The following is a 15,668-nucleotide window of genomic DNA, read 5'->3' as shown; positions in this document are numbered from 1 at the left end:
GGCAGAGAGGAGGCTAGGCCAGGCAGACAGCGGCAAATTAACGTCAAAGTCAGGCCATGGAAATGAAGTTACAATGTCAAGGCAATGACAAAGCGATTCCTGTGTCAGGGGAGATCACGGTGCACTAGCAGAACGGCAGCAAAATGATTTCAGTCCACGCCTGCCGAGGGAAACCAGGGCCTCTTAGTGAGAGCTGCATAATAAAGAGAAGTGGGGGAAAGCCGGGGCTTCTGGAACTAGCACTCAGCGGTACAGAGGCCCAAACAAAAGCCGTGAAACACCGAGAGGTTGTGTTAATGTAACGTTACGCGATTGACCTGAATTGCTGAGTGGCCTGTGTTAGGCAGGGGGTCAGGCTGCAGGATCACAAGGAGCCTTAAAATGGATGAGTCGAGAGGAGCAATGAAGTGCCCCAGAAAGGCTGCCAGCCGGAGCTCAACCTGGTGCCAAGGCTTCGTAGCACACAAGCTGCCCTGCCAGAGGAACAGATGCAGCGTGTGTGGCCGTTCTGGGGAGATCCCGAACACATCAGTAGATCTCTGGCAAGGGCATGCCCTGCAGGCCCCTCTGCGAGAGGGTCTTGTGCATTGCTGGGGCTAGGCCGACATGGCTGGGCTGAGGCGTTAACGAAGAAGCTCCTGGTTATACTAGAGTTACCTGTCAGCACAACCGGATTGCATTTCCTTTCTCCCTCACCTGGGTTCCAAGGAACCCTTCCGGGAGATTGGCTTATCCCTTTCTCCTTTATGGCACGGCTCCACTTCTCTGGCAAGGCAATTCCTAGCCATTAGCAGACAGCTTCGCTGTCTCTACAACTGCCCTTAATGAGATTTTAACAGCAGCCCTTGATCGTCCTCAGTGAGGAACTACTGAGTTAATTGTGTGAGGCAGTGGGCGCCTGATCACTAATCCTGCGGTAATAACGGGAAGGGAAGATCAGGAGGTCAGAAGCACTAGGCCATTAAGGATGCATTAACGTGGAGGAGTCGCTGTTATGTCCCCCAAGCACACATTGCCCGTGAGAGGGACCTGGACGCATACACAGGCCCTTATAAAGAAGTGCAAGAGAGAAGGGCAACAAAAATGATCAGGGGTAGGGAACAGCTTCCATATGAGGAGAGATTAAAAAGACTGTGGCTGTTCAGTTTAGAAAAGAGACCACTGAGGGGAGATACGATAGAGGTCTATAAAACCATGACTGGGGTGGAGAAAGTGAATAAGGAAGTGTCATTTACCCCTTCCCATAAGACAAGAACCAGGGGTCCCCCAATGAAATTAATAGGCCGCAGGTTTAAAACAAACACAAGGAAGTACTACTTCATACAACGCACCATCAACCTGTGGAACTCATTGCCAGGGGATGTGGTGAAGGCGAAAAATATAACTGGGTTCAAACAAGAATGAGATACGTTCATAGAGGATAGGTCCATCCACGGCTGTTAGCCAGGATGTCAGGGAGGCAACCCCATGCTCCGGGTGTCCCTAACTCACAGTCAGTTCCTTTCTTATGGCCTCTTCCTCCTTCGCCATTTTTTTTCCAACATAAAGAACATTGTCTAGAAGTTAGAACCTGGACTCAGGAGTCAGGAATCCTGGATGCTGTTCCTAGCTTTGGAAGGGAGTGTTGGCCTGTGGTTAAAGCAGCTGGCTGAGAGTCAGGACTCCTGGGTTCTCATCCACTGAGTCATCACTTCACTTTGCTGTCGCTCAGTATAAATGGATTTAAAAACACTTTGTCCCCCCCCGTTGCTGTGAGGTTTAGCTGACTGACACCCTCAGACCAAGTGCCATGCAGATTCATTATTTTAACGGGTTTTTCCTCTTGGCGTGTACATTCTCCTGTTTGTTCCCAGTACTTCCCTTTTGCTAGGATTTTCTAGGGTGCCAGCGTGAGAAGACAGGGGCCCTTCCTCACCAGCTGGCAGGGGGAAAGCGCATGTGATGCCCGCTCAGAGGTCAGAGAGGTTGCTGCTGCGGTACATGTTGACACCTGTTCTCTGTACCTTGCACTCGTCTCTGCCGGCAGCTTGCATCCAAGAACTGCCACTCGTGCCGAGCTCCTCTGCTCACCCCCAATGTGGCAGCAGTCGGTAAAGCTGCGATCCCACCTCATTTGTGCTAAGATCTCTCCCCTCTCAGCTCCATCGCTAATAACGGCTCCCTTGGTAGGGAGCCTTTTCATTTGCAGGCGCGCTGTGCTCACTTCGGATTTCAGCACTACCGCGCCTGCCTTGTTTTGACACATTAATTGATTCTACTTGGTGAGACGTCACTGAATCAACCCCGCTCCTAACGAGCCCGCTTGATGAGGGAACATATAATGACGGTATTGCTGGAAATTGCTGCCAGGATAGCTAGGGCTGGCCTCGGAACTGCACGTATTGTTACATGGAATAGCTACGGGGTGATTAAATGCTTGGTGCTCCATGGGTCTGCTGCTGTCGTGTCACCAGCACCGTTTGAGAGTCCACCCGCATGGCCGGCCAAGCTCACTGCTGCTCTGGCATATGTTTCCCACTAAAGTGTGTGTGTGTGTGTGTGGGGGGGGGGGGGATGGGGGGGGAGAAGGGTGCAGGTGGGTGGGTTGCAGTCCCTAGACTTTCAGCCTGGAGCGAGCTGTTCACAACAAAACACACGTCACTCTGGTAATCCCAGCACATGGGGTGAGAAATTATTGGATGATGGTCTCTGGCCTGTGCTCTGCAAGAGGTCAGACGAGATGATCGCGTTGGCTTCAAAAATCTATTCTTCCCCGTCTCCCCCCAAGCGTTATTTATTTCGTTGCTTGTATGACAGTAGTGGCCAGAGTCCCCAACTGCTCTTGGGGGCCCCATTATGCCAGATGCTGAACAGGAACATAATGAAACTTGCAGTCTACATAGACATGACAGACCAACAAAGATTCTCTAGATCATTCATTTTTCATACCTCTATCATGTTCCCTCCTGTTCACTCCCCCCTGCCAAACTAAACAATCTTTTCAGGCTCTCCCTGGACGTCTCTCCTAGCCTCTGATCATTTCCACCTGCTGTCTCTGAACCCCCTGCTAGTTCTGCTGTAGCTTTGTTATAGATTGGGTGACCAGAATGAAGCACGGGATTCCAGTGGAGGGCATACCATTCGTCGATTTGGGGCCAGGAGGGACCAATACGATCATCTAATCTGACCTCCTGTGTAGCACCGGCCATGGAATTTCACCAGGTAATTCCTGCTTCAAGCCCATAACTTCTAGATGAACTAGATCATCTCCTTTGGAAAGACATCTAATCTGGATTTAGAGACATCAAGTGACAGCAAGTCCCTAGTAAATTGTTCCAATTGTCAGTTCCCCTCACTGTAAAAAAAACCAAACCAACGTGTGCTTTGTCTCTGTCCTGAATTTACCTCGCTTCAGCTTCCAGCCATCGGATCTTGTTATGCCTTTGCCAGCTAGATTAAAGAGCCTTCTGTTAGCAGAAGCTGTTTCCCCGTTTAGTTGCTGATAGACAGTGATCAAGTCACTTCCTAGTCTTATCTTTGATAAAACTAAGTAGGTTGATCTTCCTAAGCCTCCCACGATAAGGCAGGTTTGCCAGATCTCACATTATTCTGGTAGCTCTTTTCTGAGCCCCTTCCAATTTTTCTACCTCTTTTTGGAGTGTGGACACCAGAACCGAACATAGTATCTAATGATGGCGTCACTGATGCCATGTACAGAGGTAATCCCAGCTCCCTTCTCTTGCTATTCCCCTTCTTATCCATCCAAGAATTGCCGTAGCCCTCTGGGAGCTCATGGACAACTGGCTTCTACCCGGGCCCCCAAGTCCTCGTCAGAGCTGGGCTACAGTCCCTCATCCTGTAAGCGGGATGCATGTTCTCCGTCTCTAGATTGATTTATAGAGGTGGCCCAAACCCTGCAGCTGAGTACTCCAAGCAGTGGAGGTGCTTGAAATCTAGGCCCGATGGGTTTAGAGACACATTGCCACCTCAGAACGTGACTCCTTAGGCAGCAGGATCTTTGGGGCAGAGAGAAGGAGAGTGTGTGAAATCTCCTGGGCAGAGCCTGGGGCATGATGGACACTACAGGAACACAAATCATTGTGCCCTTGAGCGCAGGCTGCCAGCCTTGGTAAGGGCGCCTTTCCCTGCCGTGCGCTGAGCTGGCAGTGGGCAATGGCTGGGCTGGGTTTCTGCTGACCCTGCTTTACCCCATCTATTTCTCACTGGCAGCCCGGATTCCAGGCTCTGTCTGCTTCCTTGGGTTCCCTTGTCAGCTCTAACAGATTCTGCTGGGGCAGGTCGTGGGTGGGAGCAGTGCAGGAGTCCGCCATCTGGCCATGCTGAGCTCGCTGCTGCAGGCACCCAGCCCTCCTGAGCTGAGGGTTCGTTCCTCAGCTGGGGGAGCTGGTCCAGCCCCACGGGGGAAGTGTTGGACTGGGGTACACAGGCCACGTGGTGCTGGGAGCAGCCTCCCTGCCCGGCTGAGACAGCAGCTCGCCTGGCTCTTTGCTTTCCCTTAGCTTCCTTTTTCAGAGGCTTATTCCCAGGCCTGACTCCCCAAGGCACTGAGAGCTCAGGGGGGAATTGGTGGGAGTTGCAGGTGCATCAGGCTGCGTGCCACTGGGGAAGGCCAAACAGCCAGGGCAAGCACAGTGCTGATGTCTGCACAGGCCTTCACAGCCCAATCCCTTGCTGCCAGACTGCACAGGTGCAAGCTCAGAATGGTCCCGGCGGTGGGTGGGGGGGCGGCGAGAGCTGTTGGTGGGAGTTGGGGGAGGAGGGAGAGTCAATGTCATCTGGGGACACTGGAAAAATCCATTTGTTTTCCTAACTCAAAGTCCAAGTCACTGCAGGGCCCAAACTTCTTAATTGACAACAGCTGCTACGAATCCAGCCTCTGACTGGACCTCAGGGGCGAGATCTCAGGGGATGCTTGCTCAGGCAGGCAGCATCTACATTGCCTCAGGAGAGGAGAACTGAGCAGCTCCTTGAATTGACTCATTTGTATCGAAGCATCAATCAGCTTGTGGATCAGATGGTACCTCGGCTGCATGGGCAGGTGCACAGCCCTGCTGGGGAGGGGCAGGAACGGGGTCCTTCGAGGACAGAATAGGACACATGGATTTAGGAGGGAAGGCACCTTATCTTGCAAGGTTGGGACAGTGATTCATTTGGCCAGGCAGGTGTAAAGGACCTCCCCCTTAAAATGCTTTTTCAGTTTATATGTGGCCCCTAATCACCATGGATTTGTATCCAGCCCCCCTCTTCCCCAGCAGCTCTACCAGCCATCGTAGCAAACACAGAACAAATACACACGGCAAGACCCTTTCTCTCCCTGATTCAGGTTCATCCCAGCTAGCCCCTATCCCCAGCAGCTGCCCCTTCCTCCGTCAAACCTCAGAGGTGTTTCATCTACTCAGCAACCTGGCACATCTTGCATTATCACACCCCCAGGCTTCCCTAGACTCTCCCCCCACTACTAGCTACACAACAGCTTGAGCAAAGGAGACTTTTTTTAAAAACATTTTTCCTCTATCAAGAAATCCCTCCACAGGGGCCCTAGCACTGCAGTGACTAGGAGACTCGCTACCTAAGGGCAGCCCAGCCCTCAGACAGGCCCTTTCAAAGGCTTGGCCACCTTCCCCTCCCGCTCTCCAATCAGTCAGGCTCAGTGATGGCAGGTGTAGCCCATCTCCCACTCAGAGCTTTGTCTACACAGAGTTGTGTCTGAGTAAAAGTTCCTGATTTACTCCACGTGTGGCCACTCTGATTCTGGAATAAGGGGGGCCTTGTTCCGGTTTAGCTTAACCCAGCAGGTCAGTCAGGAATAACTCCACCTGTAACCAGTCCCTCAGACTCACAAGCCCCTGCTTGTGACCACCTCCCAAGACTGGGTTTTATAGCGTTGCTTGTTTACTGACTCTCCCTAGCTTTGCAAGGTAGGGAATCTCAGCTCTGCTCCAGGGCCTGGCAGTTTCCCCTGAACTCTCTAGCTAGCTGGTTGTCTCTTTGCGAAGTGGGGTGCTTCTCCCCACCCCACCCCTGTTTAGCTACATGAGTGGGGAGTTCAGGTGCTTCCCCATCTGGTTCTCCTGTGGTGCTGCTGTTTGATCCAGCCAGTAACCCTCTTCTATCACCACCATAGCGAGCAGAGGGCCCTCTTCATATAAATGGGGTGATGGTGGCTCATCCTGCAAGGTGCTGAGCATTCCTGGGAGATGCCAAGTGCCCTCAATGGGACCAAAGGGCCCTCTGCCCCTGGCAGGATGAAGCCCTAGATGAGGGTCAATGTGACCATCTCAAATTGCAATTCACTAAAAGCAAACCAAGGTGGCCTGTTTCCCCTCCCCTAGCCCCGGCCTTGTACATGAGACTTGAGATGGCAGTGGCACTGACTGGAGGAAATGTGTGATCCTGTGCTAAAGAGGAGAGGAATCTCTAGTGACAGATGCTCCCATTACCATAGGCTGGGCCATGCCTTAGCACCAATTTCACCTGGAGAGGGGCTCAGACCAACTCCCCCCAGTTCCAGTTAGCCCTGACCACATCACAGCACAGCTGAGCTCCTTGCCCTTTGTGGCTGGTCTTTAGTGCCATAACGGGCCGAACGGGAACTCCAGCATCCCTGAACGCTGGGAGAGTTTGGATCCCAATCCAGTTTGTGACTCATCCCAATCTCGAGAGTAGCGAGATTTGAGCCGGAGTATCCTGTTTGCACTTACTGAGAGAGCTGGGCTAAGCGTAGGGGGAGGGATAGCTCAGTGGTTTGAGCATTGGCCTGCTAAACCCAGGGTTGAGAGTTCAATCCTTGAGGGGGACATTTAGGGATCTGGGGCAAAAATCTGTCTGGGGATTGGGCCTACTTTGAGCAGGGGGTTGGACTAGATGACCTCCTGAGGTCCTTTTCAACCCTGATATTCTATGATTCTAGTGGTGTGAAACAACCTGAGTGAGGGAAGCAATGCGGTGACCGCACAGCCCATCTACCCCCAGAGAGAGTGGCAGGTCATTTAGTGCTGAGCTGCCTGCCAGTCCATCCTAATTAAAGCACCACTCATTGTGTCAGATGGAGACTGCCACGATGGAATGAGTGATTACCAAGTATTGATCCACCCCCTGCCTGTGGGGACTAATTTGTTTATTGATGCCTGCTGGATGATTACGGCAGGCCTGAGCCTAGGACAGAACGGGCTTAAAGGGGTGGGTTTCTTTCAGAACAGAGTGGCCAGGGCAGATGTGCAGCACACATCCCTGGGTGGGGGAATTTGCTCCATTCCCAAGCAGTGGGCTCACCCTTGTCAGCTGCAGCAGCTGTCTTGCTTCTGATGATGGCCGTTCGATAGCGTCCAGGAAGAGGCTGGACATGTGCTGTAGGCAACAGGTCAGATCAAACTGGCAGGAAAGGCAACAGGTCCACCTGAGCTGCATGATCTGCTTTTGCAATAAAGCCAAATGTAGATGGCACGTGGAAAAATTAGGCCCAGCTCAGCTGAAGTGACAGGAGCCAGTTTTACCTTAGCCGTGACTCTTGATGGTAAAAATTCTTGGGCAAGATTTTTAGAAGTGACTGGGGAGTTTGGGCACTGCCCTTTGTGGGGACCCCACCTGAGCCCCAAAGAGGCTTGCCTTTTAGAAAGTGGCTGAGCACCTGCCCACTGAAAATCACGACTCTTCTCGTTGGCTCAGTTTGGGCATGCAACAATCACTAGCCACGTCTGAAAATGTTGGCCCTTCGGATTGACATAGCCCCTCTGGGATTTCACAGCTCTTTGCAAACATGAATGGGTTAAGCCTCAGCCACCCAGATGCAGTTGTTCAGTATCATTATCCCCAAGTTACAGGTGGGGAAACCGAGGCACAGAGCACCTCCACATATCTGAATCCCCCAGACAAGTTTTGTGTTTTTACAATCGCCCTTTCCTAGTTTGTAAGGTTTTCTTTCCTGACCCGGTTACTGGCTGAAAGGCCCCCCCCCCCGAGCAGAGGAAACTGTGAAACTGACTATAAACAAAATGCTGTTGAATGCACAAAGTAAACAAACAGAAAAACAGAGCAAGTATATATTTTCCTCTAATCTGCATGTATGGTCATTTTAGCTGGTCAACTTCTACCAATAGATTAAAATGTAATTTCAGACAACTGTGCGTGTTTTTTTAATTGACAGTGTCCTTTTGACCAGACCGTATAAAACCTATTTAAAACATATCTAACAATATAAAACTAGTCCGTATAGCTACTGAACCATTAGCTAGTCTAAGTTCTGAATCATTTACTGTAGGGTTATAGTAAATAGCAGTTAATTAACATCACTTTAGTTTTATGTATGAGGTACAATATCCGTTAGCTAGTTACACCTGAATCCATGATTTAAAAAAAAAAAAATTAGTAGTAGATGTTTGTTTACCAATGGGGGGTGGGGGAGGGACGGGAGAACTGGAAACAACCCCTCCCCCCCAAACAAGGCCATGATACTCTTCCAAGGACAAGTTCCAGCCCCGGAGACACCAAAATGCCTCTCCGCTCCCAGGAGACTCTGCAGCTTTCAAAATATGAACGTGTGTGTGGTGCTGTGCTCCTTACGCTTGGCACTGCTGCCCCCTTTGAGCTCTTGGGCGTTGGCTTCCCCCTTTAGTGGGGTTACCCCAGGAACGGGCTTGCGAAAGCTAAAAGGCTGCAGCTATAACGAGGACACAACATTCAAGTTCCATGCACTCTTTATGAGAGCAAATAGGATTCCAGGTGCCTGAAAAGCATCTCGCTGTGCTCAGAGGAAGATGCAAATCTCAAAACGTAACTAATGAGGTGCTAGAATATGAAAAGAAGTAAACCGTGCTGATCCTTCAGCTGGTTTTCTAAGCATGCTGATTCATTTCGAGTCCAATGGCCCTGGACTGGCTGTGTTTAACTCCCACGGAGGGAAGCATAGATCTCTTCGTCAAGAGTGGCTGAACTTTACATCAATCACCGAGGCTAACCTAGAGAGAAGATTGGCAGCAGTTCATAACGTATAGTTAAAGCACTCAGCTGCTACAGGCGCTTCTGTGTTTATTTGCACATGGGTCACAGAGTCGGAAACTGAACTGAACCCAGCTGCCTCTTATAATTCATTTTTGGTTTTGTTTTTTTTTAGTAACTCAAGCTGTTCTAGCTCAGTATTTAAAAGCCTTAGCAGCAAGCATTGACGTTAACACCCTGTGAAAATGGTGGTGGGCAGGCTGGACAGCTGCAGGTTTCATCCTACATGACTCGGCCGACAGATTTACATGGAGCAGGACAGCGCGTAGAGAGTGCCACAATCAGACGTGGCCATTAGTTCCTTTGAATTGGCTGTTTGCCTTCTGCATTAAGGTTAAACCTGTCTGACCCGCCTTTCGTTCGTTGCCCTTGGCAGTCATGCTATGCCTCTGAGCCTGCAAATGAGTTGGCTAACCTCTCTCTCCCTCTCCCCAGTGCGATCAGTACAAGAAGGGGATCATTTCCGGTTCAACGTGCAAAGACCTGTGTGAGGAGCACACCCTGGTGTTCCAGCAGTGTCTTTCCTCATCCCCCACTCAGCAGGTAGGTAGGGCTGTCTGAGCTCTGGGAACTTAGCTTGGTGGGTAAATGAGTCTCTTCCCACAGGGGGAGTAGGCTACTGGCGCCCCTTTAAGATAGCCATGTGCCATGCACACCCCTACTCCTCAGAGCCTGGTTTGCACCATTCTTGTCACAACTGTCTTTTGCTTGGGAGGTCTGGGCTGAGCTTCTTAGAGACCTCAGTGGATGCTGCTTCCTTCTCCTGGAGCAGCAAGCCAGCCTGTGCTGCTAAGCAACCTCATCCATCCCCTGGCCCGTCTCCTACAGTCACAGCAGGGAGGGGGGGAAAAAAACCATTTAGGCCCTGATCCAAAGTCCATGGAAGTTCCTGGGAGCCTTTCTATGGACTGTGGATCAGGCCCTTGTAGAGGAGGCAGGTCAACCAGCTTTTCCTGGCCTCGGGTGGGGGTGGCATTGACAAGAAATAATTGCTGTACAGAAGCCATTAGAAGAGTGCTTACCTGAACTCACTGGAGTTGGCAACCAAGATCCCCCTTAAATAAAATGGAGACTTGGTGCAATGCTGGGCTACCATGGCAGTTCTGTGGGGCTGCTTTTCAACCGCTCCCTTCATAGGTGGGTGAACACGCTCCCCAGACCACCTCCACTGTGGTTACCCCCCATGTGCCTCCACACTGGCTGCGTCAGTGGAAAGGCCAAGCACCGAGTGGGCCACCCAGAACCCTTCTCTTCCTTGCCTGAGCGATGTTGGCACAGCAGCGTAGGCGAAGCTTACACTGCCAATGTGGTGCCTGTGATGCAAATAGAGGGCTGCATGGCTGCAAACCCACCCTCTTACTGTTACCAATACGAAACTAACTGGAATTGGTGGAAGGAATCTCACTGATATCATCCAATGGGCACCACAGCCACTGGGCTCTCCTGGGAACCCTTCAAGAACCCACCAAATAATTATTTGCATTTGCTTTCAGCCAGTCAATCTTCCCATGGTCACTTACCTCTGCTTTGGTCCAGGTGTACAGGGGGCGCTGGATGGAGAAAGAAGTGATCATTAAATGTGGTATTGAAGATGCTTTAAAGGCCGACAGCAACCCCGATTCAGTGCCCAGGAGGGACCTGGTTCTCTTTGACAAGCCTACAAGAGGGACATCCATGGACGAATTCAGAGAGATGCTCCTGAACTTCCTAAAAGTCAGTGTCGCTGAGGCTCTCAAGCTCTCGCATTGTGTTTTTCTGGACAGGGTATTATCACCTCTGTTTGGAAGGCCTTGGGACCAGCAATAGTGCTTGCCTAAGCTAAATGCATTCTTCTATCCTCTGTAATCCTTGAAAAGATCCAGTCCTGTCAGAAGGACTCTGATCCCCACTGTTTGTTGTAGAGTGAGGCTTCGTGTGATATGTCATATTCAAGATAATCCCCAGAGCAGATACCGTAGGAACCCCTAGATAAGGATATATATCGAACAAAACCACTGTGTTAGGTGCGAGGGTACATTTCAATCTCATTTTGGAATTCTATTTGCAAGACCAACCTCTACAGTCAGTCAGAAAGAGACTCAGGCTGCTTCCTCCCATTGATTTCAACGGAAGTTAGGAGCCGAAATATATTTAAGGATCTGGGTCAAAGGCCCTTTTTGGCTCTTCTCTCAGCATTGCCAATACAGAGCCCTGGGCAATGTCCCATGCGCGTTTATATAGAAGTTAAGAGGACTATTACTGGTTTTAATGCGACACTACTGGGGCATCATTCTATTTTGAATGTATATAGAGGTTCTAAGCACTTATAAGTCTTTGTCTTTAAAATACCCTGTTTGAATTTGAATTTAGCTTTCTTGAACATTTTCATTGAAAGTGTTCATTTTTCCCATTTTCAAAAATGATGTTTTAAAAATGCTGAATTAAAATGCACCCCACAACCACACTGATCAAAAAAATTATAAAAAAACCCAAAGTAAAAACTTTTACTTCTTGCAACTTTTACTTTTTTTCTGACCACCTCTACTCATGACTATTAAAGCAGCTCAGTGCCCTTTTGCTAGGGAGGAGTTTATAATCCCAGTAACCCAGCCAGATTCCAATTCAGATCCCATTCTATTTGAAGGAGGTATAAAGGTGGTGTCTACTTGACTGAGGTATTCATCGCATCCAAGCCTAGAACTGCTGGGTAGCACTGCTGTGTGCTGCTAAGCACTTGCTACTTTTCACTCTGGTGTGGATGAAACAATAAAACCATATCTAGAGCCCTAAAGGCCATGTTATTTGATTACTCTTCAAGTCATCCTGTTAGGAATACTCAAACCACTTCTCAGTTGGTAATTCCCTCCAAGTGAGGCGGGGATAAAACCTGCATTACTGGAAGAGAAATTAGTGATCTTATGTGACACGCCTGAAATTAAGTTTTCTGGCCTCTTGAAGCTGACAAGCACTGGCTTCCTTTTCACTCCTTTTCTAAGCTATCATCTTTAAAGAGGTATAAAAAAGGGAATTTTCTTAAAGAGAGACTGCACGGATTAATTAGAACACCACAGACTGCTGCCGTACTTTCTGCAGAAGAGAGTCCCAAAATGTTCAGAAACATGTTTCTGCTTTCATCCCAACGTGCTAGTTTCTCTCTCCCCCTAGAACTGCATATTTGCAAATATTTAGTCTAGCTGCACCTCCTGATAGCAAGTAGGTTAAAATGCAAAAGTAGGAGCTTGCAAGCACAGACTTTCAAAGCCATGGGGAAATAAATGATGTTCTGTTTTAATGTGACTCTCAACTGTTCCTGTGCAATCTAGCAATAATGTGTGAACCTAAATCAGGGTGTTAAGAGGACATCCTCTTATTCTGACTTTACAAAAGAGTAAATACATCTAATTAGAATATAGATTCAATTGCAATAGATTTCCCGTGAAGAAGGGGTTGGTGACTCTGATCCCAGATTGGCTGCAACTCCAAGGGTAGTGGACAGGCACAAAGGTGTGTCCAGAGCATCCTGCACTCTGTCTATCTCCTTGAGGGCTTTTCCCACATTAGAGCAGCTCTCAGCAGCAAAATCACTCGGAGAATCTGAAGGGCTGTAACCAGCTGGCTACAGCAGAGCGCACGTCTCAGGGTTGTTCTAGCACTTTTACCTCAGAAAGCAGCACCCTAATACTTTGCCCTGAATTAATGTACACAATGGGTAAAATTTAAAGAGCTGATGCAATTTCTTATTGATTTGCAGGCTAACCTAGGAGATCAGACATCACTTGCAGCCTTGGTGAACCAAATCATCACCCTGGCAGACGTGAACAGAGATGGGAAAGTATCGCTGGCAGAGGCCAAATCCATCTGGGCTCTACTTCATCTAAACGAATTCCTGCTCATGCTCTCCTTGCATGAGAAAGAGCACACCTCCAAATTGCTGGGGCACTGCGGGGACCTGTATGTCACGGAGAAGATCCCTCACAACTCCCTTTACGGTACTAATGTCCCTCACTTCTTCCAGCCAATGCTGCCTTCAGCCATCCATCGGATTATTCACCAGTGGTTTGCCCCAGCCTGGCCCAGGAGAGCAAAAATCGCCATCGGCCTTCTGGAGTTTGTGGAGGAGATATTCCACGGGACGTACGGGAACTTCTACATCTGTGAAACTAGCTTTAAGAACGTGGGCTACAACGACAAGTATGACTTCAAAATGGTCAACCTGAGGAAGGTGGCAACAGAGATGACAATCAGAGGTTTCCTCAAGGGACGTCACTGTGAGCAGAACGTGGACTGCACCTACGGGAAGGACTGCATGGCGACTTGTGACAAACTCATGAAGCAGTGCAAGGGTGACCTGGTCCAGCCCAACCTGGCAAAAGTCTGTGGGCTACTGCAGGATTACTTGCTGTATGGAGCGCCGTCTGACTTGAAAGAAGAGCTGCAGAAGCAGCTACGAACCTGTATGACCCTTAGTGGCCTGGCTAGCCAGATGGAAGTGCACCACTCACTTGTGTTGAATAATCTCAAGACCTTGCTTTGGAAGAAGATTTCAAATACCAAATATTCCTAACAGGGCAGCCGTGATGGTGGGCTATAGTGTTGGTATCCAGTTAAGGATAGACGGTCATGCCTCTTCGTTCCGCCAGAGGAAATGCACCAGAAACAGGTAGTTCACATGGCTGCAGCCCTTTTTCCTTCATGAATTTCCCCCTCCCCCCCCAATAAAGCATCAATGACCCATGCAAAATCATCAATAGCGTGCTTTAGGTCTGTACAGAACATGATGCAAAGTAGAAATACCAAGAGCCTGACTGAATAGGTTTGAGGGAAGAAGATAAGAGGAATCAGAGTCAAGCTGCACCTCTTTCCTGCTAATCAAGGAACAATCACAAGTGCAGACAGAGAATGAATCATCATGCTGTAATTGTCATATCTTATTTTGATGAACACCTCTGATGTAAATAAATAGCTTTTGTGAGAGTAGCACTGGTACATCAATGGCAAACAGCCTTTTAAATACCAACGTCCTGGTGATTCTTAAAAGGGTAGATTATCCCAGCCTGGAGTCTGCACAATTTATTTTAATGTCTGAATTTGATACTGTAAAATTCAGACATAGTGTAGGGAGCCGATAGACAAGCTCACCCACCCACACACACATACATACACACACTTTGATTCTGGTTGTTACACACCTTCCTGAACTGCCTGACCACGTAGGTAGGTTCTGGCAAATTCTAGGTTTTGTGTAAACAGTTGCTACGCTTGCGAGAAGGAGCATTACCCGGTGGACCGCACCATTACCCATTTGCATTGTTTAATAATGTATGAAAATGATTACAGTTAAAGGAAAACACTGATGGCTATAACATAAGGATAAAACAGACCTATACAAATACAGAAAGTCCCCAGGCAGACACAAACCAAATTAACATAGTGGCATATATGCTACATGGTATACTGTATTCCCCATATCAAGAGAAAAAACAGTGCTCAGACACCAGTTCAGGTCCAAATTCACCCCTTGGTTTAATCGGCACTTTTAAAATTGACAGGATTTGACTGGAAAAGTAAAAGGCTAATCCCCCATTAATCCACTGCTCTTCCCCTGCCCCCAAATAAAAATAAAAAAGGAATTTCAGACAATTTTTCAGTAAGCAACAAAAACAAATCTCATTTGGCTGTCTGAACACTACCTGCTATTGAAGTACTGACCCTTTGTTTCCATTTGTATTCACTTATAATAATCCTTTAGCATTCAAGATGCTCTGAACACATGGACTGAGCGGGGTGTTTAGTTTATGTAAACTATTGTTGGTTCTCCATTCCCTGCACAATTTTATCCATTCTGATAGACTGCATGCTGGTGATCCGACAGTAGCTTCGTGAAGTTAAGCACATCTGAAGTACAATCACTAGAAAAAAAAAATTCTGTCCCACGGGATATATGGCCTCTGAAAGCAATCTTTAATGTCATAGCTGTAAAGTTATGAGCCCTTTGGAGTAGAGATATCAGTCCCTTCTATTAGTTCTATAAGATCATCATCACCACTCAACTGTTATTTATGGGGAAAATGTTTTAGTGGCAACAATGCTTTAGACTGGCTGCAAGCTAGATTTAACTTGCTTTCCCAGAGCCAGGCCAGCTTTGCACCACAGTAATTCATACACCAGAAGGCTAAGCATCTTTTGTGGGGGGTATTTTGTTTGTTTGGGGTTTCAGATTAATTGTGTTATGTCCATAAAAGTTACTCTGACTTGTTAAATACTATAAAACTACAGTGGGTAGAAAAAAAGGAAAAGAAAGGGACCTAGAAATGCAAAGGCAAGGCCCACAATCCGAACGGCATGCATGCTATTGCATTAAAAGGGCACTCGGTTGAAGAGTTTTTAAGGATTCTGCCTAGTTAAGGGCCAGATTTTCCATCTTTTGCCAGTTGAATCAGAAGTGAATTTAAATAATTTTTTGAATGCAATTTAAAAATAAAAAAATTGGAATGGTTCAAATGGATATTACTTATGGTACTGTGAATACATCAATATAATTCACTTTAGATAATTGGGTAGGCCCCTTTTCTCTTTAGACTGACACTTAAATGAAGCCCCCACCCCAAGCCAGGAAGAAAGTCAGTTTAAATTAGTCTCTTTATGGTTTCACTATCCATTTGCTAATCTGAAAATGCCTGGAAAATACATGCATA

The 15,668-nt window shown here is 48.2% G+C and overlaps 1 protein-coding gene across 1 annotated transcript in view; it reads left to right on the top strand.

Annotated features, from left to right (window-relative positions):
* DIPK1B (divergent protein kinase domain 1B) overlaps nt 1-15,615 on the top strand; it is a 41,266-nt gene extending 25,651 nt beyond the window's left edge. The window contains exons 3-5 of the mRNA XM_024206630.3: nt 9,430-9,537; nt 10,531-10,707; nt 12,725-15,615. Coding sequence (XP_024062398.2) covers nt 9,430-9,537; nt 10,531-10,707; nt 12,725-13,537 — 1,098 coding nt within the window. The 3' untranslated portion in view covers nt 13,538-15,615. The remainder of the gene's footprint in view (nt 1-9,429; nt 9,538-10,530; nt 10,708-12,724) is intronic.
* Nucleotides 15,616-15,668: the final 53 nt, after the last annotated feature.

This window comes from Terrapene carolina, unplaced genomic scaffold, assembly GCF_002925995.2.
Source record: "Terrapene carolina triunguis isolate 2854851 unplaced genomic scaffold, T_m_triunguis-2.0 Scaffold238, whole genome shotgun sequence".
In the NCBI taxonomy this organism is placed as follows: domain Eukaryota; kingdom Metazoa; phylum Chordata; order Testudines; family Emydidae; genus Terrapene; species Terrapene triunguis.
The sequence above is the reverse complement of the archived record's forward strand: the minus strand, read 5'-3'. Positions and strand labels throughout refer to the sequence as shown.